Source organism: Tetranychus urticae, chromosome 1, assembly GCF_039701765.1.
Source record: "Tetranychus urticae isolate SD_2017Ah chromosome 1, NJAU_TeUrti_SD_1.0, whole genome shotgun sequence".
NCBI lineage: Eukaryota > Metazoa > Arthropoda > Arachnida > Trombidiformes > Tetranychidae > Tetranychus > Tetranychus urticae.
The window spans coordinates 6,437,192-6,460,774 of NC_142958.1; the positions used below are offsets into that span (position 1 = coordinate 6,437,192).

The 23,583-nt window shown below is 32.4% G+C and overlaps 7 protein-coding genes and 1 long non-coding RNA gene across 10 annotated transcripts; 4 read left to right on the forward strand and 4 right to left on the reverse strand.

The window, feature by feature from the left end:
- The first annotated feature begins 5,288 nt into the window (after positions 1-5,288).
- On the forward strand, positions 5,289-6,121 carry LOC107367170 (uncharacterized). Its single transcript, XM_015934854.3, has 2 exons — positions 5,289-5,834; positions 5,983-6,121. Exons 1-2 carry the CDS (start codon positions 5,370-5,372, stop codon positions 6,070-6,072), a joined length of 555 nt encoding a protein of 184 aa, XP_015790340.2. The 5' UTR covers positions 5,289-5,369; the 3' UTR covers positions 6,073-6,121.
- Positions 6,122-6,662: 541 nt separating this feature from the next.
- On the forward strand, positions 6,663-8,913 carry LOC107367397 (uncharacterized). Its single transcript, XM_015935099.3, has 2 exons — positions 6,663-8,056; positions 8,161-8,913. Exon 2 carries the CDS (start codon positions 8,196-8,198, stop codon positions 8,673-8,675), a length of 480 nt encoding a protein of 159 aa, XP_015790585.1. The 5' UTR covers positions 6,663-8,056; positions 8,161-8,195; the 3' UTR covers positions 8,676-8,913.
- A 432-nt stretch (positions 8,914-9,345) lies between these two features.
- LOC107367345 (uncharacterized) lies at positions 9,346-10,392 on the reverse strand. The gene is made up of 3 exons (XM_015935037.3): positions 10,068-10,392; positions 9,844-9,992; positions 9,346-9,782 (listed from the first exon to the last, which is right to left on the reverse strand). Exons 1-3 carry the CDS (start codon positions 10,200-10,202, stop codon positions 9,551-9,553), a joined length of 516 nt encoding a protein of 171 aa, XP_015790523.2. The 5' UTR covers positions 10,203-10,392; the 3' UTR covers positions 9,346-9,550.
- Positions 10,393-10,695: 303 nt separating this feature from the next.
- eIF4A (eukaryotic translation initiation factor 4A) lies at positions 10,696-13,523 on the reverse strand. Its single transcript, XM_015935035.2, has 9 exons — positions 13,420-13,523; positions 12,960-13,029; positions 12,577-12,709; positions 12,373-12,512; positions 12,130-12,295; positions 11,959-12,068; positions 11,586-11,867; positions 11,200-11,369; positions 10,696-11,110 (listed from the first exon to the last, which is right to left on the reverse strand). The coding sequence occupies exons 1-9, from the start codon at positions 13,425-13,427 to the stop codon at positions 10,966-10,968; spliced, it is 1,224 nt and encodes a 407-aa protein (XP_015790521.1). The 5' UTR covers positions 13,428-13,523; the 3' UTR covers positions 10,696-10,965.
- Positions 13,524-13,701: 178 nt separating this feature from the next.
- Positions 13,702-14,973, forward strand: Scamp (secretory carrier membrane protein). Its single transcript, XM_015935036.3, has one exon. It carries the CDS (start codon positions 13,790-13,792, stop codon positions 14,816-14,818), a length of 1,029 nt encoding a protein of 342 aa, XP_015790522.1. The 5' UTR covers positions 13,702-13,789; the 3' UTR covers positions 14,819-14,973.
- Positions 13,781-17,622, reverse strand: LOC107367376 (kinesin-like protein KIF18A). Its single transcript, XM_015935075.3, has 2 exons — positions 16,031-17,622; positions 13,781-15,944 (listed from the first exon to the last, which is right to left on the reverse strand). Exons 1-2 carry the CDS (start codon positions 17,474-17,476, stop codon positions 15,222-15,224), a joined length of 2,169 nt encoding a protein of 722 aa, XP_015790561.2. The 5' UTR covers positions 17,477-17,622; the 3' UTR covers positions 13,781-15,221.
- An 898-nt stretch (positions 17,623-18,520) lies between these two features.
- Positions 18,521-19,099, reverse strand: LOC149094453 (uncharacterized). Its single transcript, XR_016198099.1, has 2 exons — positions 18,967-19,099; positions 18,521-18,896 (listed from the first exon to the last, which is right to left on the reverse strand). It is a non-coding gene; the product is annotated as an uncharacterized LOC149094453 (long non-coding RNA).
- Positions 19,100-19,141: 42 nt separating this feature from the next.
- On the forward strand, positions 19,142-21,459 carry LOC107367385 (inactive hydroxysteroid dehydrogenase-like protein 1). Of its 3 annotated transcripts, none has more exons than XM_015935087.2 (6): positions 19,142-19,179; positions 19,385-19,717; positions 19,972-20,181; positions 20,258-20,514; positions 20,600-20,878; positions 20,941-21,459. In XM_015935087.2, the coding sequence occupies exons 3-6, from the start codon at positions 19,974-19,976 to the stop codon at positions 21,274-21,276; spliced, it is 1,080 nt and encodes a 359-aa protein (XP_015790573.1). In that variant the 5' UTR covers positions 19,142-19,179; positions 19,385-19,717; positions 19,972-19,973; the 3' UTR covers positions 21,277-21,459. The 3 variants fall into 3 exon arrangements, with proteins under 3 accessions (XP_015790573.1, XP_089122792.1, XP_015790571.1); XM_089266666.1 differs by having other exon boundaries at positions 19,385-19,458; positions 19,898-20,181; XM_015935085.3 differs by having other exon boundaries at positions 19,385-19,458.
- Positions 21,460-23,583: the final 2,124 nt, after the last annotated feature.

Here is a 23,583-nt window from a genome sequence, read left to right on the forward strand (position 1 = left end):
TGATTAAGCCTCAACAATAGCAACACTATCCACAAACAATCAACGTTAACCATAGAGACTAATAAAAAAAGTTCAATTTGCTTAACTAAATAACCTCACATTCAAATTATAATGAGCAATTTTTTTGTCAACTCAAATGCATTTCTGTAAAGGTGAGGAAGCTTTAAATTATGAATATAATTTGTGTGATTTTTTCCACTCATTATGCTTATTATCATTATCACCGCCATTATTATTATTATAATAATCTCATTATATATTTAAACTTTACTTTTGTTAATCATTTAAAGTGTCATCAAACCATTTATAGCATCAACAAAAAAAACCTCGAGACAAAAAAAAGTCAAACAGTTGAATGATTTTGAATAGGAGTTTATTATGATTATTATTATACACATTATAATGATAATAATAAAGATGAAAAAAAGAGAAGATTTCTGATGAAGATGAAGAAGATGATTGAGATTTGATGACCTGAGATGATGATAATTAACCTTTTGTATTCACCAAATTTACCAATTCTTGAAGCAAGTTCATCTGAAAATCAAAAAATCTTTTGTCTTCACTCAAAAATTGTCTTCATCTTTCCCTAAGATTTGTCATTCCTCTTTCCTGGGCGAGTCTCATCCTCATCATCAAGGTGACACTAAAAAAGGGACAAAAAACATGCAATTGATGAAATGCTCACAAAATGCTCGGGAAATGAAATTTAATTACAATTGAAGTAAATTATGAAAACAAAGTAAATCTCATTTTTTTATGTTCAATAGATTCAAACAATTGACCATTTTCACAACAATTAAATGTGAATAATTTAACGTAACAATTAAATGAAACAGACACAAAAAAAAGGTTCAATCTTTTCATTCCCTTTACTGTCCACCTTTTATCTTTCATCAATTTCCTCCTCATCATCATTACGCTCATCAACGGCTTTTTTTGTAGACTCAACCTGAGATGCTTATCGTTGGCTAATTGTTTGGACAATAAACAACAAAGCAAAATGTTGAACTTGAACTTTTCATTTCTTTTGTCTCTCAGAGATTTGCCTGATTCCATTGATTAACTTTAATTGCAACGTCCAACGATACAAATCTAATCAATAATTATCCCTCAAAATTAATTAGCTATTCAATCTATTTTTTGTTCATTTCCATGAGAAAAAAAAGATTCTAAATTGAAAAGGAAACTTTTCTTTGCTCATTAATTGAAACCAATTTAATGATTATCAGGATTAAATGATATTCAAAATGTGCTTTTACAATGGATACAAAAGATATGCAAAATGATGGCGAAAAGTAAAATAAAAAAAGCTGATTCCTAAGCATGATTAAGATGATGTGAATGATGAGCAAGATGAAAGAAGACACTAATCCTGATAATTGATTTGACTGATTTTTGCCTCTCGCAACATCATTTAACATCACTTTGCGAAAAGCTTTTCATCTTTTCAAATGTTCATCTTTTTGGCTGAAACACTGCATACAAAAATTAGTCAATTAAAAGAGGCTAAAATGATCATGTTTTTTGTTCAGATGAAACTTAAGCTTGAAAAGTGTTGCTAAAGACGTTTAGATGAGGCTGGCAAAAGATGAGGTTAAAGATGATGGTTATGATCAAGTTGAATGTGAATGGAAAGGTTATTTGATTGTTGTGTTGGTTTGAAAACAAAATGAGCGGAGCCCAAATTTGACATTTATTGGGTAAGACCTAGTTTTTTTTCTCGGCGTTTGTAAGGGTAAAAAACGGTAAGGCCAAAGAGGTCAATACTTAAAGGGAAAAGTAAGAAGGCCAAAAAGGACGAGTCACTGTGAAAGATATAAAGATGAAGATGAGGAGATGAGGAGAAGCCATAAGGTTCCTCTTACCTTTTCATATGTTTCGCTTTTCTTACCTCAACATGAGATGTCCCAAGCTTTCTTACTTCATCATCTTCATCATCATCTTCTTCATCAACGGCCTTGGATCAGAAGAGGGAGAAACATTTTTACCTTTTTTTATTGTATTTGCTAAATGATAGATTCACATAATCCATCATTTTCCTTTTGATTTCCAAGTCATGAGTAGAGGATTTCACTCAATCTCTTCTTTTTCTTCTTCTCATCTTTTTTGCTCATTTTTTGCATCTTTTCATTGGCATCTTATACTTTGCCATTTTTTTGCTGTTGTTGTGTATCAATCGATCCAAAAATTGTGAACGGAATTAACCGAATATTGACCTCCATTGATAACCTCTTTTTTGCAGCTCCTTTGCACATTCAAATGTATCTAAAAATTGAACATTAACATTCAGAGTCAATCCAGAATTGGTTCATTCAAACAATCAAATTGCCTTGGATGTATCATTATCATCATTGTGATCATATTTTCATATCCAAATTTCAAACCTTTTTTTTTGCAACAATCTCAAAATTCCCATGTTATCATCATCATTTCTTTCCTCTTCATTATCTTCTGAGCATCATCATGATCCTCATTGTTATCATCCTTTATTTTCAAAAGTCAAAATGCCTTCAATTCCCATGTAGTAATCATACCCGATCTTCATCTTTATTTCATTTATTTCAATATCTTTATCGGCAAAGCAAGACTGAGAAGCCGAAAGATATCAATTTGTCAACCTAACCAAGTCACTGTTGCTGCATCAAAACCAACACAATGAATCCACTTTTTACACAGAAAAATTTTCATTTTCTTTTATTCCCTTTTTTTTCATTCAAATTTATCTTGAGGTTCTTTTTCACACTAAGCATCATCATTGAGATGATCATCGTCATCATAACAATTCTGATTACCTTTCCTCTCTTCATCTTTTTTTCAATTACTTCATAGCATCTTTCATTGTCAAGCCAAGACTGCAGAAGCCAAGAGACATCAATTTGTCACCCTAACCAAGTCACTCTTGCTGCATTAAAAGCAACACAATGAACCCACTTTTCACGCAAAAATTTTTTCCATTTTTCTTCATTTCTTAATTTTAATTTAACTCGATCTTCTTGAGCACACTTAGCATCATCATCATCATCATTTTAATTATTTTCATGCTCATTATTCAAAACTGCATTTGCATCCTTTCATTATTCATTGACAAAGTGCGTCTTGTCAGGCCGAAAGTAAAGCCAATCTTAAACCTAAGTAAGTCATCTTCATCCAATCAAATGCTACACAATGAACCCATTTTTTACACAAAAATGTTATTCATTTTCCTTTTCATGAAAAGCATTCATCAATTGCAGATTCACTTGAAACTTTTTTTTCAACTGCAAATCTCAAGATTTTCATCTTATTCTCATCCGAACCATGTTGATCAGGTTGATCATCCATTATCCATCTAATGAATATTCACAGCGGATTTTTTTCCACATTTTTGTTCGTCCATTGATTCTCATCATCAATTGTATATTAAATTAATATTCACAGCGGATTTTTGTTGCCTCTTCTGAACTTTTCTGTCTCAATAGTTTCAGATTCTGTTTGCTGAAGATTTACCTTTTTTTTGTATGATTCTTGATTGAAAAGGTTATTCAACTTAAATTGTATTTAACTTTCTATTTTTTTTCTTTCTCCATTCTTTCTGCTCCTTGATAATAATAATAATAACGATAATAATAACTAAATATCTTATGGGAATTGTAATTTTTTGCTTTATATTTTACCTTTTACCTTTTGTTTATTGATGTTCCTAGTTGATTGTTGTTCTTGGCTGTTGTTATTCATTTGATTGATTGAAATGATTTGTTGGCATTTTTGCTTTTTATTATTTCCAACATGAAAAGTTATCTTTTTTTTAAATGAATTTAAACGAGCAAACCATTCTTTAGCTTCTTTACCTTTTTTTTCTCGCTCTTTACAACAGCTTCACATTCAACGACTGACGATGAGTTATTCATTGTTTATCATTTCAAATGAGAATCATCATTATAATGGTTGATAGTTGTTAATAAGTTTAAATTAATGTTAACTGTTGAAATTGAAATGATCAAACAGATTTTCACTTGAAAACTGTTCAACAAGATTATGTTTAAAACCTTTTAATGGTCAAACTTTGATTTACCCTTTTCATACCAACTTATCATACCAACTAGTTGAAAGAGTTCATTCAGAGTTTCATCGATTAGCACCTCACAAGACAATGGCCAGTGTCATTTGCATTTTGAGACAAAAGCCTTTGAACGACTGAGTAGAGTTGATTTGTGATAAAAGTGACATTAATTGTTCAGCACCCAAAGACTCGAGTTTATCTTTCAGTGCTTACAAAGCAAAGTCAGTGCAAAAGTACTGCAAAGTATCATTTCGATTCAGTTGAATTTATGTAGGTTTTGGGTGCAATTACAAGTTGATAACTCACTTAATTTAGATAGAAGTTTCTAAATGAACATTTCTTCATTAATCAGTTGATCAGTACATTTAAGTCCAATAAGATTGAATTAGACGGATAAAGTTTAAGTTATAGTATCAAAAAATTATATCAGTTGTTTGGTTAATCCTCAGAAACTAATCTATGAAACCAAATCATTGAATCGTCTTTCATTTTACACTTAAAATGTGTTCAATTTTCACTTTTGCAATGAGCTTCAACTGAATGCGTTTCTTGATCAAATTGTGACAACGAATTGATTGTGATAATTGAGGCTCAATCGATGGTTAGTCAAATGTTAGTTTCAACTCAACAAACGTCGCTCAAATCAATGTTTCAGTTTTTCTTTGGTGTAAAGATAAAGTTGCCCTGGAGTTTCATGGGTTCCAGATGATTACAGGAAACGAAATCATTTTTTAGTTTCTTGGATTTGCATAAAAGCTTTATTTTCAGTGTCATCTTTGATTGGATTTATTATTAATTCAATTGAATTTGCTCATGACAATGATTACTCGGAAAGCTGGTAGAGATTCATTGGTAAAGTTTTAATTGTTTTCGTTGATTGTCATGAAGATTAACAACTTTTACCTCGTTTTGCGTTTCATTGTATTACTTGTAACAGAAATATTTGTTTGCTGTGTTAACTGGAAATATATTTCAAAGTAATTAGGTCCAATTAACCAGAATCCGAGTTAATCATGAGATGACTCTGGTTATCTTGAAATAGTTTGTTTCAATGAGAAAAAATCTGGATAACGTCAATAGAAACACATTCCAATCAGTTCCTGATCTAACTGATTGTCAACACAAAAGACAATGAAATGAAATTCATTAAACTTATTTTACACCAGAGTTTCACTAACATTGATTACCTTTTCAACCAAAATTACATATAAAATAATAAATTAAACTTGGCAAAACATTTATCAATTGTTGCCACAATCAAGTCTATTAAACTTTCAAACATTTGCTTTGGTTCAATTTAATTTGATTGTTAATTTAAGAAGAGAAAATGTTTCGTCTAATTGTTCTTTGTTTATTGCCTTTAACATCTTTAGCCAATGTAGCATGGGAAGACTGTGGTGCAGCTGATCGATCAATTGTATTCCGTAAGGTTGGTTTGGCTTCTCCACTCACCATTAGCAGTAGCCAGCCTCTTCTAATGGACTTGGCCTTTGACTTGCTCGATCCTCTGGACACTGATGTAAATATTGAGATCGAAATGCGTCGCTACTTCTCCATTTTAGGCATCAAAACTTCAATCAAAATTCCGTGTATCAATGATGTTGGCTCTTGCTCTGGACCTTTCTGTTATTTTGTCCAGTCCTATGCCAACTTGGCTCGATCAGTAGCCAACCAACTGAATGTACCTTTCTCATGTGAACTTGAACCCACTCACGTCAATGGTACCGTCACCTACTCAGTCCCAACATCGGCCTTAAGACGTATTCCATCCGTGGTCTTATCTGCTGCTTCGGTAAGTCATCTTCATATTAATCAAAAAGATTGATCTTTACTGGTTCAACATCAAACCTTGAACATTCAATGTTTGACATAAACCATGAGATTTAACATGAACTGTGTTCAAAAATAACTCTTTATTTTTATTCATTTTCATCTTTCAGGGTGATTATGGACTTATTGTTCGCTGGAAATCGATCGACCGAGAAATCGCTTGTTTGTCCATTCGATCTAATATCAATATTGTCAATTAATTTGTAAAATTTTCATTTAATAAAAACTCTCCAATAGCTTTTAATGGAACTTGATTTTTCTCAAAATTTTGTATTCTTTCTCACCATTCAATCTTTTAGTTTCCAGATAATTGTTTAATCTTAATTGTAATCATTGTTGACATTGAATTTATATAAATGGCTTTTGTTAATCTCTAAACAATTGTCTAATTGTCATAATCACGTTCAGTTTTCATTACAAAGGTAAATCCTAGCATTTCTATGACATTTACTTAATCGAATGATTGATTTAACCAGTTGATTGGGTAAACAATTGAAAAGTCATTCCAGTGCATGATTAGTTAATGATGATTTGACGGACTATTTTATTGTATTATTTAGACTTTTGATTCATCTCAAATTGACGTAGCTTTTTCCATCTTGATCATTATTAAACTATTGAAACTGCCAATTGTATTAAACCTTGAATTATGGGTGACAACGATCTTTAAAGATTTGTTAATTTGTAACAATTGATCAACTGTTTTGAACAATTTTTTGAAAAATCGCAATTAATTTGTGCTTAATGCTGCCATCTATTGCCTGAATAAACCACTGATGGATTGTGCAATTTGTTTCCGTTGCTTTAATGTGATTTTTCAAATTGTTTAGGTCTGTAATTTATTTTTATTTTTTTATTTGTTTCTACGATTAATTTTTTTATTATTTGCTTTGCTTTTTCTGAATGTGTTTTGTTTATTTTTCACTGCTTGAAATAATCAAATTATCTTGTAAAAACAAACGATGTTATCGTTTGTAGTCTGTGGGAACTTTCAAATGGCTTTTATGCTTTGTGGCTTTACAGATTATTGCTGAATATCCAAAAAAAATTCCGTTTTATCTCATCTCTGTTGGCAAATTATAATTACAATGGATGTGATAAAGGAGCAAATATCAATAACACTGATGCTCATGGATCTATATCATGTATATCTGATTGACTCGATTGTCAAATGACTCACTTATTGATAGTATTGATAATCTTAGAGGGTTTGGTGTGACAATAGATGGCTATCTTATGGACGACTTGGTGCTGTTCTTGACTGAATTGACTGTTAGATTTACATTTGTTCATTCAGACTGTATTTAACCACTACCAGGGCGAAGATTAATATCAGCAAAATATTTTAATTCAATGGGTGAATAACCAGTTGGTGGAATCAAGTACAATCATGCTTATCGGTATATTCCAGATTATTTTTACTATGGTGAACATATTCTAAGAAATCTAGGAAATTATCGCAAATAAGATCGATAATCTTATAGTAATAAAAGCCAGATGAGAATCGAAAATGTCAAAAGAAAATTGAAATGGAAAAAGGTTAACCTTTCTAAATGATGGCAAATCATTTGACTTGCTCACTCAACTATCTTGGCCTTACGAGTTTACTTTATTTCATTTGCCTTTTTCATGGTTCGAAATAAAATCAAAGGCAAATCCATTTTAAAATAATCGGAGAAAATGATGCTTTTAAGATTAAATTTATTGGGAAAAGCAGAAGCAAAGCAAAGGAAAAAAGAGGACCAATTCCATCAATTTACCTGAGCTTTTAGTCGTTTATTTTTTTTACTTGTTTGTTTTGTTGGACCAGCTAAAAGATCTAAAAGCAACGAAAAATCAAAATAACGTTCAATAAATTATTAGCATCATCATCATCATGGTATTTATTGTAATAGGAAACAAAGACAAATCAAATCAAGACTAAACAAACCACAAATACCGTTATTGACTTAAAAAATGTCTTAACTTTATCATCCACATTAAATCGGATTCGTTGCTGATGCATAACCGATGGAATCTATTTTAGGTAAAAAAAGGTAAAACAAGACAACCCAAGTTCAACATGAAATGGATATAAGTTAAATTTCGGATCATTTTGGAGCCTCAAACCTCATTGATTGTTCAAGTGGAAAACAACAGCGGAATTTTTTAGTTTCACTTTTGGTATCTAGTTTTAAAACGAAAGTCAGTTTCATCAACAATTCTGTTAATTAAACATTTCAAATCAATCTGAATATTGTTGACTAACAAAGTTGATCACTAAATTTTATTATCTTCTCACCTTTCAGTAAAATTGGAACCCTAACCATTGCTCTGTTGGATCATGTTATCAATCTATTTGGCCCTCTTTTCAACTTTAATTGGACTTTCAGTTTCTTCATCTAATTTATACAACAACTTAATCGGTGAATTTTACCCTGATAATCATCATTCATTACCACTCTATCAGCCACAATTACCATCGTCCTCTTCATCCGCTTTATCATCTGAATATGATACGCTTATTCCTTATACTTCTTATCAACTTAGTCCTGGTTCAAGCGGTTTGGTCCCTTGGCTTTACTACTCCAACTATCGGACTCCTCGACGAGACAACAAACCCTCATATGGTTTCTCAAATGATATCTCATCTTTATCTTCCTCTGCGTCATCACAATCCTCATCTTCCCCAAGATCACAATCAGAGGCTAAATCATTAATGGATGATAAAAGATCAGCAACAAGTGGCAATATTGGTTCTCCAGTTGATATGATTTTTGGTAAAAAAAGTGAGAAACCTTTTCGCACTTGGGGAGGAAGATGAGCTAAATTGAAACAAGTCCAAGTCCAGTTCGAAATACTTAACAAACAATATCCAAAATAATCATTAAACCAATTCTGGTAAAAAATTAACGATCAAATAATGTAATTGAAATTGAAATACATATCCAACTTATTTCTGGTCTCATCTTATTTTTTGCTTCCTCTCAACTTCCCTTTTTCTTGTTAATTGATCTCATTATTTAATAATATACCAACAATAAATAAGCCTATTTCTTGGATTCACCTTCTCATTTATCATTGAATTGATTGTAAACGGATAAATCATGATTCTAATTTATGGTGAGATTTCAACAATCCTTGTGAGTTAAGAAAATCAAATTTGAAAATAAATTATCATTGCTTCCATTAAACCAATCAAGTTTCCCACGATCAAGTCATTGTTATTTAAATTTTCATCAACATAATCACACAATAATTAAACACTAATGCTCAACTATCTTACAACAGTCTTACAATCAAAGCTATTGTATATTGGGTTGAAATAAAAACAGCGAGTTGTGCTTAAAAATTTAAAATGATTTTTAATCCAATTTCAATTATCATTTTATTCATGTTAATTCACACTATTTAGTACAATTTAATCAATATCTGATTAGTTAAGAATTTTATCAATCGTTTGATATATTTTTAATTAATGGAAAAGTGAAGCGAGAGAGAAAAATTACTTTATTTTCAAGCTTATTGGGAGTTTCAATCTAGAGTTTGTGTTTTGTGTGCGTTTTTGTTACAATGCTGATTCCATTAATGTTAATATCGAATAAATATGATTATGATTGAAATATGGTGACTTGACTTTTCTTACCTTGACAATTAACTGACCTCCTTTGTTGTTTATCGTTGATGTTGAACATTTGATTAACCTCTGGATCCCATGAAAGCGTCTTTATAAGGTAAAAGATCCTTCTTCTTACTCTCATTTTGACGTAGTCTATCAAGTAATAGTAATGGTGAGATTCCCATTGATTTGGCCATTTTGTTGATTAATGTACTTCGAATATCATTATCACTAGCAATGAATTCAGCTCTACGACCCCGTGAACCAACGAAACCAGGAGGTGGAGGTGGTAAATCAGATAATCGCGATCCACTGTTAGGTTAACAAACAGCGTTCATTGTAAATGAGAAAATTAATGGTCAATGGAACTTACCTTGCACGTTTACCATAAAGTATTGGTCCATTTTCATATTGCCAGCCATCAGCCACTTTCAATGGCTTGGTACTGGGAACATATTTGAGAAATACCACTTTATTTCCCTGTTGATCAACTGATTGTTGACTGCTAACCGATCCAGTTAGCTGCAGTTAAACCAAAATTAGACCAAAATTTTAAATTGTGCACCTAAATATTTTAAAAATTCAATAGATACTTACCGGATTTTGTAAACTGTTTAACCAATTGGAGTTTTCATTGAACGATTGAGATGAAACTATGGTTAAAGTTGAATAAATTAATGTGAATGTAACAATAACTGTATAACTCATGGTGCTTTTAATCCAGTTCAACATGAAATGAGGAAATGGAAACGATAAAGCACCGGAAAATAACTAAATTTGAAATGAAAAAAAGGAAATGGAAACGCGTAGCTTTTTTGGCCAAAACAAGATGAATTAAGAAACCAGTGTTTCTAATATTTAAACTATACTTTCCTTTGGTACAAAAAATAATCAACTGTAACTATACTAACCAACAATTTGTGGATGAATGAGACAATCAAGTGGTAAGCATATTAGGTAAATATAATTGTTTCAAGATGATCTCAATTTAGTGGGTTAAATTTGGAATACGCAAAAGCTAGTTGATTGTTGTTTGTTAAACAACAATGATTATTTAAGAAATTAATCGTACATTAAGAGAAAATAAATGTGAATTTGTAAATCAATTGGGAAAATAATCAATCGATATTACAACTTCTAGTCTCAGGTTACAAGTTATTTGCCAGCAAATGTCAACCCATAGGTATGTCTATATAATCACGGTATATAAAAAAAACAATGAATCTTAATAAAAAAATCTCAAATGTATTCTAATTAGATTAAAGCAAGTCATTTTCTTATTACAATTGTCACTTGTTCTTACAATTGATAAATCAAATAATACTTAATTCAGTTAATTGATTGTTGTTTCTTTTATTCAACAATTTACCTTTCATTTTAATGTTCAAGTTAACCTTTTCACATTCAATTTGAAATCCAATGTTCATTCCTATAAGATACAATAATCAATTCAATTTATAGGGTTAATTCAAATAAAGGGAGTTCAAAGGGGTGTTTAAATTAAATCAGCGACGTTCATAGGCATTTCTTCTATAGTTGTATTATAGTGTTGCTCAATGTCTTGTAAGTTTCGTTTGTCGTCAGCTGTAACAAAGTTAATGGCAGCTCCTTTCCTACCGAAACGGCCACCTCTTCCGATTCTGTTGAAGATAAGATCAAAAGTAAAAAATATTAAAATTTGATAATTAGTTCTCAACAGAATTGGAAATTTAAATTAATGCCAACATACCTATGTATATAGTTTTCTCTGTTAGTAGGCAAGTCATAATTAATAACAAGCGATACTTGTTGTACATCAATACCACGAGCCAGTAAGTCAGTTGTGATAAGAACTCTGCTGGAGCCAGTTCTGAATTCACGCATAATGACATCACGTTGCTTTTGTTCCATATCACCATGCTGAAAGGAAAGGAAAGGAAATGGTTAAAAATTAGTTTGGAAAATTTAATTGTCTCGTGGGAGATTGAGACTCAGAGTAGGGATAAACTCATCATCTCACCCATTTCCCAATAATTTAATCTTCCTTCAAGCGACGAATTATAAACTCATGGATAAAGAAGTATTACAATGCTTTTATTGAAGGACTTAAGAAAAAAAATAAGAATTTAAACTTACCATATGTGACACGGTGAAATCCCTGGCTTGCATTTTTTGTGTTAGCATATCAACCTTTCTTCGGGTGTTGCAGAAAATGACTGCTTGTGTGATTGTAAGAGTCTCGTACAGATCGCAAAGGGTTTCAAACTTCCATTCCTCTCGTTCAATATATACAAAAAATTGTTTTATACCCTCTAATGTTAATTCCTCTTTTTTAACCAAGATTCTGACGGGGTCACGCATAAATTTCTTGGTGACTTCTAATACGTCTTGTGGCATGGTGGCCGATAATAGAATGACCTGAGGGTAAAAAAGGATTAGATGGTACACAGATGGTAAGATAATTCCAAAGCCTTGCTTATAATAGGATTAAGTTTGAAAATTTAAATACCTGAACATCCGTTTCTAGTCTTTTAAAAACATCGTAGATTTGGTCCTTAAAACCTCTAGAGAGCATTTCATCAGCTTCATCTAGAACAAATATTTTAATGTGGTCCGTACCTGAAGAAAGAAGCATGATTATTAGCGATTCAAATTCTAATAAATGAAATATGAAACTCACGTAAAGCACGCCTTGCAATCATATCCGAAACTCTTCCGGGAGTTCCGGCAACGATGTGGGTGCCCATTTCAAGCTTGCTGATATCAGCCCTCACTGAGGTTCCACCGATACAAGCATGGCATTGCGCATGCATGTAATCACCTAATGAGAGGACCACTTTTTGAATCTTTAATGAGAAAAAGCACGTTTCTGATTAGTTAAATTGAACTCATAAAATTGTTGAAAAAGACACCAAAATCATACCTGTTGAGCCAATTCTCGAGTGGGAGCAAGAATGAGAGCTTGGCATTCATTCATGCTAGTATCAATTTGTTGAAGAATTGAGATAGAGAAGGTAGCGGTTTTACCAGTACCAGACTGTGCTTGAGCGATGACATCGTGGCCTTTTAAGGGAAAGAGATAATTGAGTTAAATTGAATGATTGGCGAGATAAAACAATATACACACCTTTTATACACGGTATGATAGCTCTTTGCTGGATAGCGGATGGTTTTTCAAAACCATAAGCATAAATTCCTCTTAATAATTCTTCTTTAAGACCCATGTCATCAAAACTGGTGACAACTTCTTCCCAGTTACTCTGAAAAATCAAAGAACGAGTTATTACCGGCAAGGCATAAGGTTAGCAGGAAAAGGGGGTGACAGCATTATATTAGGAGGGGATCACACTACAAACAAGTGTGATAAAAAAAGTCACAAAAGGATAGGTTTGAAAGCACTTCACAAATGAAAGATAGAGAGAAGAGAAAGAGACAGAGGCAGAAATGTGGATTGAAAGATGAATCTAGAAAAATGGCAGAAGGTAAAGTTAAATGGGATGGATAACTTACATCTATGACACCGTCTGGTTCCATACCGGGAACTCCATCAGATTGAGGTCGTGAATTATCAGGACCATTCCTAAAGAAAGAAACGCAAGCGAAATACAAAAAAAAGTTAGGAATCAATATATATCGAATAGTAAGCGTGTAAAACGTCGAAAATGTCGTGGGAGACGCATGAAGAGAGAGGGAAGATAAAGAGCAATATATGAAGAGGAAAAGGTGATACGAAAAAAATGAAAGAAATATGAGTAATATAGAGGGAAGAGAAGAGGGAAAGAGGGCAAGTAGTGAGAGAAAGGGAAAAAGAAAGAGAGGTAAGATGGCTCTGGCAAGCACAAGGTTGAGGTGGTGTTACATTTGGAAAAAATTAAATGTGTCTCAGTAAAATAACAATTACAAGGCAAATTAAAAGAAAAGGCAAGTGATACAAGAACAAAAGAAGAGGAACACTTAAATATTTACTCACCCTGCCATATTGATTTGAGAAATGTGTAAAATTAAATTAGTCGAATTAAGATTGGTTGATAATTGTTTGCTCGAAGAGATTTCTTCAGTCTGTTAAGTGTCTGAGAGAAAAAGAAAGAGCTGTCCAAGCAGACACAAAATATAAGGCGGATGCGGAAATCGTTTTGTAAACATGCTGCCATCTCGTGAAGATCGATAATGAATTTCTGATTGACAGACACGAGATGGAGCAACAACCATATGTTGACAAAATGATGTAAAATCTAAATCTTTCATTGTCAGGTTATATCATCATAACATTATAGTCATCAATTTGTTGTAAATTCATTTATTAATTTTGTGTTTACCATTTTTCCATCGGGTTTATCAATATGTCTGACGTTGGAGATGCTAATCCATTTGCTGACCCATTCGGCGATCCTTTTCAAGATCCATCTATAATTCAGGCTACTACCACCAACCAGTCGGTTAATCAACCAGCCGTTTTACCTACATCGGTTGTTAACAGTAGTAAATCAAGCAGTCTTGGGGGAGTTTCTGGATCCGCTCCACCTCCTTATACTCCAACTCCGACTTCATATAATCAAAATCCAACTCCTAATCAAACATTGAGTCAAGCTGAATTACAAAGGCGTCAAGAAGAGCTCGAAAGGAAAGCTGCGGAATTAGCGGCTCGTGAAGAGGCCCTTAAAAATTCTCAAAATAACATAAGGGAAAACAATTGGCCTCCATTGCCTAAATTTTGTCCAGTTGGTCCATGTTTCTATCAAGATATTAACGTGGAAATTCCCCCTGAATTCCAGAACATCATTACTTATGCATATCGTCTTTGGATGCTTAACGTTGCAGTATTGTTTGCAAATTTTATCGGCGGATTAGCGATATTTATCGGAGATGGTGATCACGAAATATTTTCGGCGTCTATTCTTATGTTACTCTTCTTGACTCCACTAACATTTCTTTGTTGGTTTAGACCACTTTACAAAGCCTTCAGGAGTGACAGCTCGGTTAATTTCATGGTATTCTTCTTCATTTTTTTCTTTCAATGTGTGTTTTCCGTGTTTTGGGCACTGGGTCTCCCTTCTGGCGCTGCATGTGGTCTCATAACTGCTCTGAAAACCCACCACAGTATTGGATTAAAAGTATTTATCTGGATTGTCGCTATTATTTTGATTGTTAACGCAGTAGCAAATATACTAGTCCTTCTCAGGGTTCATAGCATCTATCGTCATACTGATGCAAGTTTGGCTAAAGCACAAGAAGAATTCCGTCACTCAGTTTTCACGAATGAGCTAACTAGACAAGCAACCAGTGCAGTGGCTACTTCTCTTACTCGTCAAGCCTTCGGAGGAGTTAGTACTCAAGGATCAGGAAATGCAGGACCTGGATTAAGATACTAGACTGTTATCCCAAAATAAAACTTTCCTATTGATAAAAAATTATTTGAAATCTAACTTATAAAATAACACTTTAATCCAATTCAATCCAAATTCACAAAGTTCAAGTTGATATTTGTCGTGATCGTCAGTGAAATTAAAAATATTTTGTTGAATAATATCATCCGAATTTTATTTCAAATGTTTTAAAATAACACTTCAATTTTCTTAAATTAATTGTTCAAACAATTTATGAGATCAATGTTCAACTCTTTTTTACGAATAAGTTTATGCTTTGTTTAGTGGATGAAAAAATATGATAGCAATTTATTTTCATGAAATATTAGATACATGGCAATGGTCGGGTTCTTTGAAATTAATGGTAAAAATGCAAAAAATGACATTAAAACTACAAAAGGAATTACATTTACGAAATAGTGAAAGTGGCATTGAGAGATGAAGATGATTGTGGTGATGGAGGTAAAGGAGGTAAAGGAGGTGACGGAGGCGATGATTTTGGAGTTAATCCAGCACAAATTATTTCTAAACCACCTTCATCGTCATATCGTCTGAAAGGTGTTCTTGGAGTTGATGTATATGAAGATAACCTGAGAACATTATCAATATCAGCCCAGTGGACACTTGATTGTTTCTGTAGATTATCATCCCTCCAGACAACTGACTTTTTACCCTCAAACTTTTTAACAACATTGTGATATTCTTCTTCCCTTTCTTTAGACAACTTTTTCAGACCGTCCAACATACGGAAGAAAATATCATTCATTTTCATAGCTGCATCGAGTGTTTCCAGCCAATTTTGGGATTGAGTGATTATAGCGTAAGAAACCTCGGAATGATGTTTATCGATAATTATTTTGTCTTGAAGTTCAGCCTCCATATGTTTCTTCTCGAAGAATGCATCAATAAAATAATCATCAACTTTAACTTTTGATCTGATGAGGTCTTCTAAGCTTCGAATTTGATCTTCATTGTCAGTAACCTCTTTTAAAAGTTGATTAAATCTATCTTCATAATGCAATTTTTGATGATATAAATATCTGGCCGATTTGCTGTCGTCAACATCTTGAACTTTGGGTGGCTTTTTGTTATCCAATGTTTCACTTTGAATTTTTCTGAAGATATATTTAAGCTGCGAAAGAATGAATGGAAAAATAATTAATATAAAATCAAAAAAAATAACCATAGTATTCAAATAAAATCGTGAAAGTAGCTTACCTCAATTTTTTTCATCTCACTTTCACATTCAAGCAATTTCCTTCTCAATTCAAGACGACAGGAAAACAGATTATCTAAAATATTCTTGAATGAATTTAGTATTTCTATAGATGACATGTCGGAAGAAATGGGATTTGCTGGCATCCGTTTTAATCTGAGGATTTCATTTTCCAACATAATATTTTTCTCGGCTAAGGCAATATTTTCTTGTCGAAGTGCGTCCATTGCCAATGATTGTTCACGCGGTTGTATACCAACTAAACAACTTCGTCGTTTCAATGCCAAATTGATTCCCTTTGTTCTATTGGCATATGTCAATGTATTGTGAGTATCATCATATGAAAGTGATGATGGACTCACAGTGGCTATCATAGCAGTGCGACAATTTCCACCAAGAGAGTCACTCAGGATCCTTGTTAGCACTGAGCTACGATAAGGGATGTAGAGTTTACCACCTTTACGACATTTTGCAGCCAATGCATTAATACAATTTCCCAATGCTAATAGAGATTTATTGATGTTTCCACCTTCACGATGCAGAACTTTAGAACGTTTCTCTTTGTAGGCAATTGAGGCTCTTTCTGATCCTGCCAGATCCACTAAACACATTTTTGTTTCTTGTTGAATCATTTTTTTGCCTTTAGAACACTTCTTTTTGCGTAAGAATAACTGAAACACAGCATGACTTCTAGATGAAGTTTGATTTGCGTCTGTTGCTTGTTGAGCTCTGTATTGATTACCAGTTTCCAGTGTTTCGATCAGTTCATCAGCATTTCTAACTGGCTTCACTGTTAATCCGAGGATGTTTACGCCACCGCCCATGTTATCAACAACTTTGAGAGTTTGTGAGCTTGGTGTCAACAAATCATAAATTTTTTCATTGTAAATTTCAAAGTAAGAAGCACTAACTTCAAACTTCTCTTCTGATGGCTTTGTTTCAATGATGTGAAATAATTCCATAGCGGTATAAAACATGACACCAGGTTCTCCATTATATCCTAACATGGTGTAAGTCTTACCAGAACCTGTAGGTCCATACGCAAAAATGGTACAGTTGAAACCATCCAACAAAGACTGGACAAAGCTTTTAACTGCTCTTTCATAGATTTGAATGTTTGTTGTGTGTTCATCAAAAACTCCATCAAAAGAGAAGACCAAATCTTTGCTAGATTTCTTACCAATTTCTTTATACTTTTTACTTTGGTATGGATCATTTGGAGGATCAAATATTAAACTTTGATCATCAACAAGGGCGACAACCTTTCTGGAATTTAATTCTTTCGCACTTTCTGGTCTAACTCTGATGTAAACTTGAATATTTTTTGGTCCAACGTCATCATCATAGTCATCATCATCATCTCTGACAACTGACTTCAATTTTGCTGGAGGCTCGTGAAAGTTGGTGGAATCACTTAAAGGTCTCTTTATTGAGCCTCGGTTCATCATTATTAAAAAAGTACAATCACTTCACTTCAGACCAATACTGTACAATTTGATTCACCAGTTAAAACTTATGAAATAAAAATATAATTATAAATTTTACAAAAAGAAACAATAAATTAAATAATAGGATGAAAGCAGTCAAAAACAAAGATACACAAAGCGGTTTAAAATTTGAAAATCTCCATACTTGCATCTGGTTGGTCCAATTTCAGGATTACTGTCATAGCATTTGCTTTTCATTTGGTTACGCGGGACATTCAAATACTTCACCGCTACTTGGTTACCGTAACCAAGGTTCACCCATTTTTAATGTACATTTCAGATTTATACATTGTATTTATTTAATAAAATATTTACGATAAAATTTTAATTAATTTTTAATTCAAGCAACATCATTAAATCGTTAAATAATGCCACATTATCAAAATCCACTTTCACCCGTTCACATCGAGAGCATGGAATCAGAACAAATCATACCGAGTAAGTATTTAACAACATTCAATCTGTGATTTTTGTTTCGTTGAAATTCCCATGTAACCGATTCGAATTGAAAAGCAACTCGTTTGTTACCCAAATTTATTTATTGAGTAATCGTCATGGTTATATTAACGAAAAAGGGTCAGAGTTAAGTTAATTTCTAGGTTTCGCCTTCTCGAGCATATTAAGTTTGTAGAGATTTGAAAACAATGGAACTGAACTGAACAAAATACAATTCGTTTCTATTGGTATTTTAATTGTTATTAGAGGGTGACTATGAAGAAATCTCTTCTTTATTTAACTTAAACCTGGGCACTATTGTATTCTTTTAGTTTTACCCATCCGTGAAGATAAATTGAAGCATCAAAGCTGCAGTTACAGTTCAGAGTATCGGCTTCATCATGTATTCATTTTTACTGTCGTTCTCTGAACATCTCACATGCATCTCAAGTAATCAAATTACAGAAATGCCAATCAATACCATTGACTGTAATAGATGTACATTCTATTGATTTTACATTCATACAGATTAGTGTATCATGATTGATTATATGAGTAATTAACTATCAATATTAAGTCTCCATTGTGATTTTATTACTTTGCCTAAGAGACACTCTTCAAAATAAACTCAACATGATGATAATATTGATTATTTGGCAATACATTTCAATATCAAAAAGTGCATGTTTGCATGTGAACAAAACAAGAGGAAATGAAAAATTATTGATATTGCTGTAACAATTGCTGTAACAATGATGATCATTATTGGTGTTCATAATTATGATCAGGAATTACGTTTTGATCGATTTAAAAGTTTTTTTCACTCACAATGCCAATTTAATCACCATTAAAATTAGAGATGAAACAAAAAACTGATGAACCATAAGTTACTGTCATTTATGATTTGAGACTTCAAAAAATAAGTAAGCAGAAAAGTCAAGCAAAACTACCAAATTGAAAAAGGTTATTTATAATTAGACTTGAATGATTAAAAATAACTTAGAAACGGTATTTACCTTAAACCGGTTTCGCTAACCAGATTCTCAATTGTACTCGCTAATAAAGCTTTAATTTCCAATTTAGTCCCCAACTCAACTTTATAAGAAACCAGCTGAAGAAGAGTGAGTGAGTTGGAGAGGCAACAAAAACAGGTTACCTATTTGTTATTGTGTATGTCCCATCATTTATGAAAAAATTTAGTCTTAGTGACGACTTTAGTCCAATTTAAGGTAATCTTATTTTTTAATCATTACTAATGATCTTTTTAGTATTCAGATTTATCTGAAATGATCTTGATCTATTTGTTTTCGTCTACCCTGACTTTTAGAGAATGATTCTAGAAAGCAATCTCTCAATCTCTACTTTTTTACATTCATTACATGAATATTGATTTAATTTACTCTTTTTTTTCTCCTTTTTCATCTCTTCGAGTAGACATTAAATTTACTGTTCAACCATCTTACCTGGTAATCAACTGTCAACCATTGGAATACCCTTGGACAACAATAGTGAGTAACTGCAATCAAAAAAAACCGGTTGATTGTTAAAATTTTCAAGTGGATGTGTGTACTCCTACCCTAACCCGTCTATTTTGTTTTCAATTCATCGTTTGACGTGTCTAAATTCACACTTATTGGTATTTTTGATTATATTAACTGAAAATTGCCACCATCAAACTGCTAATTTAATGCTAGCTTCGATTGATTGTTTTAATATTTTACCTTTACCTTACAATTAACTCTTCAAACTATCCAAATGTTTTAACTTGTAAGCTTGCTAGTTTCTAAAATTAACATTTACATTGTACATTTCCTCCTAAATTGATCATTTTTCCCTTAACAGTCCGTTCTAATGTAAAATTGATTCACGTTTTTTATCTTCTTTTATCTTTTTTCATGTAACCTATTTGCCTTTGCTATGTTAACTGTTGATCCTTGCTCTCAATTGGACTGGATTTCTTATCACCAATAATAACTTGACCCAATACCAATTTCACCTTTTATCATTTATTGATTTTAAAGTCATGTCCAGTGAGGTGGCAACAGAAGTACCATTTACAAGGCGAAGTAGACGAACTAAACTTGGTCAATATTGGGCTACAATGGGCTTCATTTTTCAAATAATTCGTGATATTGATCCAAAATTGAAATATTTGATCGATACTTTCACCCTTCTCGGTTTCATCTGGACAACAAAAACCTTATTTTCACTTGTTGGATCAACACTTAGCGGTAAGTTCATTTTATTTTTTGTTGAATTTCTATCATCTAATTTTAATCACATCGTTCAATTTATTATCCCATTAAGGTTTAAGAATTTTCTTATGGTCGAGATTATGGCGACTCAACCTGAAGAAAAAATACGGAGAGTGGGTTGTTATCACCGGTGCAACTGATGGAATTGGTTTGGAATATGCTAGAGAATTTGCTTCACGAGGACATTCCTTAATACTCATCGGGCGAAATGAGACGAAGTTAGATAATGTTAAACGTCAACTATCAAGTTTGGTTTCATCAAACAAAATTGTTACTGTGCAAGCTGATTTCAATGAGTCAACACCCGAGGTAATTAAAGATATGATTGATTATTTACACAATTAACATCCATGTGATTAATTTAACCTTCTATGTTATTTTTTTATTTTTAAAGTTATTCAAACGAATCAGTACAGAGCTGGAACCTTATCAGTCAGAGATTGGAATATTGGTCAATAATGCTGGAGTCATGTTTGAATCACCTAATCGATTCATGGACCAACCAGAAGACATGGTTTGGCAACATGTTAAGGTTAATATTACTGGAGTTTTAATGATGACTCGAGTTGTTCTTCCTGGTATGATAAACCGTCGCCGTGGTCTCGTCATCAACATGTCTAGTATTGCAGGCTTCAAACCATTACCTTTGATGGGAGTTTATTCCGCTAGTAAGGTATGTAACTCAACACAAAATGTCTTTCAATTTACTCATCTTTCTTTTTTCTTTTCCAACAGAAATTCGTTGAATGGTTCAGTAATACATTGGATTACGAGTACTGCAAGAGTCACAATATCGATGTCCAAACTTTAGTTCCTTCCTATGTCTCTACGAAAATGACCAAATGGAGTAACTTCCTTCAAAAACCCAATATAACTACACCTGATGCTAGAAGCTTTGCTCGATCAGCAATTGCAACTATTGGCCGAACAAAGTTTACCACTGGTTATTGGTCTCATGGTATCCAATGGTTTGCCTTTGAATGGTTGTGTCCATCTTGGATGTATTCATTCATGAGTTGGAATTATTTAAGAAACATTGATTCAAGTGGTCGTCGGGCTAAAGATACTTAAGAAAAGACAAATTCAAATAGATTTGGTAAAGATGATTCCAAATCATTTAAAACGAATCCGTCTTTTTATACATTTTGCTTGTTCATCATAAAATGATTATTTTATCCGATTTTTGTTTAATTTTTGTAACTGAACATAATGCAATTCTTTAGCACTAAATTGTAATAAAAAATGTTTTAAAATGAATATTTCGATCTCTGATCTCTCTCTCATTTCTAACTACTTTTTGACAACGATCAAAAATTTTAAAACCTAAAAATATTAACACTGTTTCTAATAGTATCAGTAAAATGCAAATAAAACTCGTTATACGAAAAATAATAGGAAGAGACTCGAGAAAACAGTGAGCTTAACCAGATTCTCTTTGTCTTCATTGTCAATATTGTAAATCAAGTATAAAAACATATTGGGTGAATGATAGATTTAATATTAGTGGATTGAGGAAGAATTGCTTGGAGTTGTGCAAAAAGCTCTGACTTTCGAAGCTTTGATTGTGCAGAATTAGGACTTTTGCACTGTTGACTGTATAGACATAAAAACTACTTCCATCAGTGCTATTAAAAAATTTCTCTGATTGATAGATTTTTAGAAAATCGAGTCCAAAGTTAAAACTGCGATCGCTTTTTGTTGAGTCATGGAAGCAAATTTTCTACCAAAATCATTCCACTAGAGAGCTGAAACTTAGCTTTCATGGATAAAAATTGTTGCTACACATCTTGGATTAAACACTTTTCTTATTCGAGTAACAGTTCTCTAGATTTTGGCCATTTACCTAAAAACTTCGAGTCTTAATATTTCGAGAATGGTAGCACTTAGAATCATTATCCTTTGATCAATCATGAGGTTAGCTATGTCATAATATGCTTGAAATCCGAAAAAAGTATGAACCAATTCATTTAATGATGAATATCCTTCATAAGACACTTCAAAACATCATAACATTTAGGTTTCAGCAACCATTTACCTTTATACAAACAAATGAAGTAACTAATTGAGCCAAAGGCGTCGTAAATGGGTAAAAATGAATTTATGTAAAATTTAAACTTTGCGACTTTCTAGAGCTTTAAAAACTGAATCCATTCGTGCTATTTGAAAATTTGTCTGACCCATAGTTTTCGAGAAAATCGAGTTCAAAGTCTAAACTTCGATCGCTTTTTGCGTAATTAAAGATCAAAATTTTTCCACCAAAATCATATAACTGGTTTAACTTTTGATAATCAACCAGAAAATGAAGTTATTTTGAGAAATAAAATTCTCTATTCTCTGTAAAATAGATCAGTTTGATTTTCCTTTAAATCGATCGAATTAAGTGACCATATAAGTTAAAAAGCTCAAACTTATTGCCCGGCGACAAAAATAGTTGGCTCACATCTTGGATGAAACATTTTTTTCATTTGACCGACGGTTCTCTTGATATTGACCATTTACCTAAAAACTTCGAGCCTCAATATTTCGAGAACGGTAACATCTACAACCATAAGTCTTTGTACAATCAGGAGATTTTACTATGAATTATGACATAATATGGTTGAGTATTGAACCAAGACTGATTTCATTCATTTATTTATCAATATACTTCATAATATGACTGAAAACATCATAAGATTTGCGTTTGAGTCAACATTCACCTTTATGCAAGCAAATGAACCAACTTATTGGCACAAACGGGCCAAAAATGGGTGAAAATGAATTTCTCACAAATTTAAACTTTGTAAACTTGTAGAGACATAACCACTAAATCCAATCGTGTGATTTGCAAGCTTCTTCTATCCCCGGTTTTCGAGAAAATCGAGTTCAAAGTTTAAACTTCGATGGCATTTTATACAATTATGGAGCCAAATTTTTCTACCAAAATCATTCCACTAGTTCACCTTTTGATAATTAACCAGAAAATGTACTTTAACTGCTAAATAAAGTTTTATATTTTCTGCAAAACAGATCAGTTTGATTTTCCGTTAAATCGACCTCATTCTTTAACCATGAGGGTTAGAAGACTCAAACTTATGCTCCATTGACAAAAATACTTGGTCCATACCTTGCAATGAACACTTTTTTCATTTTCTTGATAGTTCTCTCGATATCTATCATTGAACTAAAAACTTTGATCTTCAATAATTCGAGAACGGAAACACCTACAATCATAATTCTTTGATTAATCATGAGATTTTACTATGAGTTATGACATAATATAAATGAATATTGAACCAAAACTGATTTCATTTATTTATTAATGAATCTACTTCATAAGATGACTGAAAACATCATATGAATTGGCTTTGATCAACCATTTACTCTTATACAAGCAAA

Excerpts from the sequence above, each read along its gene's own strand:
- LOC107367385 (XM_015935087.2), top strand. The coding sequence starts at position 19,974 with ATGTCCAGTGAGGTGGCAACAGAAGTACCATTTACAAGGCGAAGTAGA. Across the intron at positions 20,182-20,257 it reads TGTTGGATCAACACTTAGCG|GTTTAAGAATTTTCTTATGG; the intron begins GTAAGTTCATTT and ends TATCCCATTAAG. Across the intron at positions 20,515-20,599 it reads TCAATGAGTCAACACCCGAG|TTATTCAAACGAATCAGTAC; the intron begins GTAATTAAAGAT and ends TTATTTTTAAAG.
- eIF4A (XM_015935035.2), bottom strand. Across the intron at positions 12,710-12,959 it reads AACCAGACGGTGTCATAGAT|AGTAACTGGGAAGAAGTTGT; the intron begins GTAAGTTATCCA and ends TTGATTTTTCAG. Across the intron at positions 11,111-11,199 it reads AGAGAAAACTATATACATAG|AATCGGAAGAGGTGGCCGTT; the intron begins GTATGTTGGCAT and ends TATCTTCAACAG.
- LOC107367376 (XM_015935075.3), bottom strand. The coding sequence starts at position 17,476 with ATGATGAACCGAGGCTCAATAAAGAGACCTTTAAGTGATTCCACCAAC. Across the intron at positions 15,945-16,030 it reads GTGAGATGAAAAAAATTGAG|CTTAAATATATCTTCAGAAA; the intron begins GTAAGCTACTTT and ends ATTCTTTCGCAG.
- LOC107367345 (XM_015935037.3), bottom strand. The coding sequence starts at position 10,202 with ATGTTGAACTGGATTAAAAGCACCATGAGTTATACAGTTATTGTTACA. Across the intron at positions 9,993-10,067 it reads TAAACAGTTTACAAAATCCG|CTAACTGGATCGGTTAGCAG; the intron begins GTAAGTATCTAT and ends GTTTAACTGCAG. Across the intron at positions 9,783-9,843 it reads CTTTATGGTAAACGTGCAAG|TGGATCGCGATTATCTGATT; the intron begins GTAAGTTCCATT and ends TTAACCTAACAG.
- LOC107367170 (XM_015934854.3), top strand. The coding sequence starts at position 5,370 with ATGTTTCGTCTAATTGTTCTTTGTTTATTGCCTTTAACATCTTTAGCC. Across the intron at positions 5,835-5,982 it reads TGGTCTTATCTGCTGCTTCG|GGTGATTATGGACTTATTGT; the intron begins GTAAGTCATCTT and ends TTCATCTTTCAG.
- Scamp (XM_015935036.3), top strand. The coding sequence starts at position 13,790 with ATGTCTGACGTTGGAGATGCTAATCCATTTGCTGACCCATTCGGCGAT.
- LOC107367397 (XM_015935099.3), top strand. The coding sequence starts at position 8,196 with ATGTTATCAATCTATTTGGCCCTCTTTTCAACTTTAATTGGACTTTCA.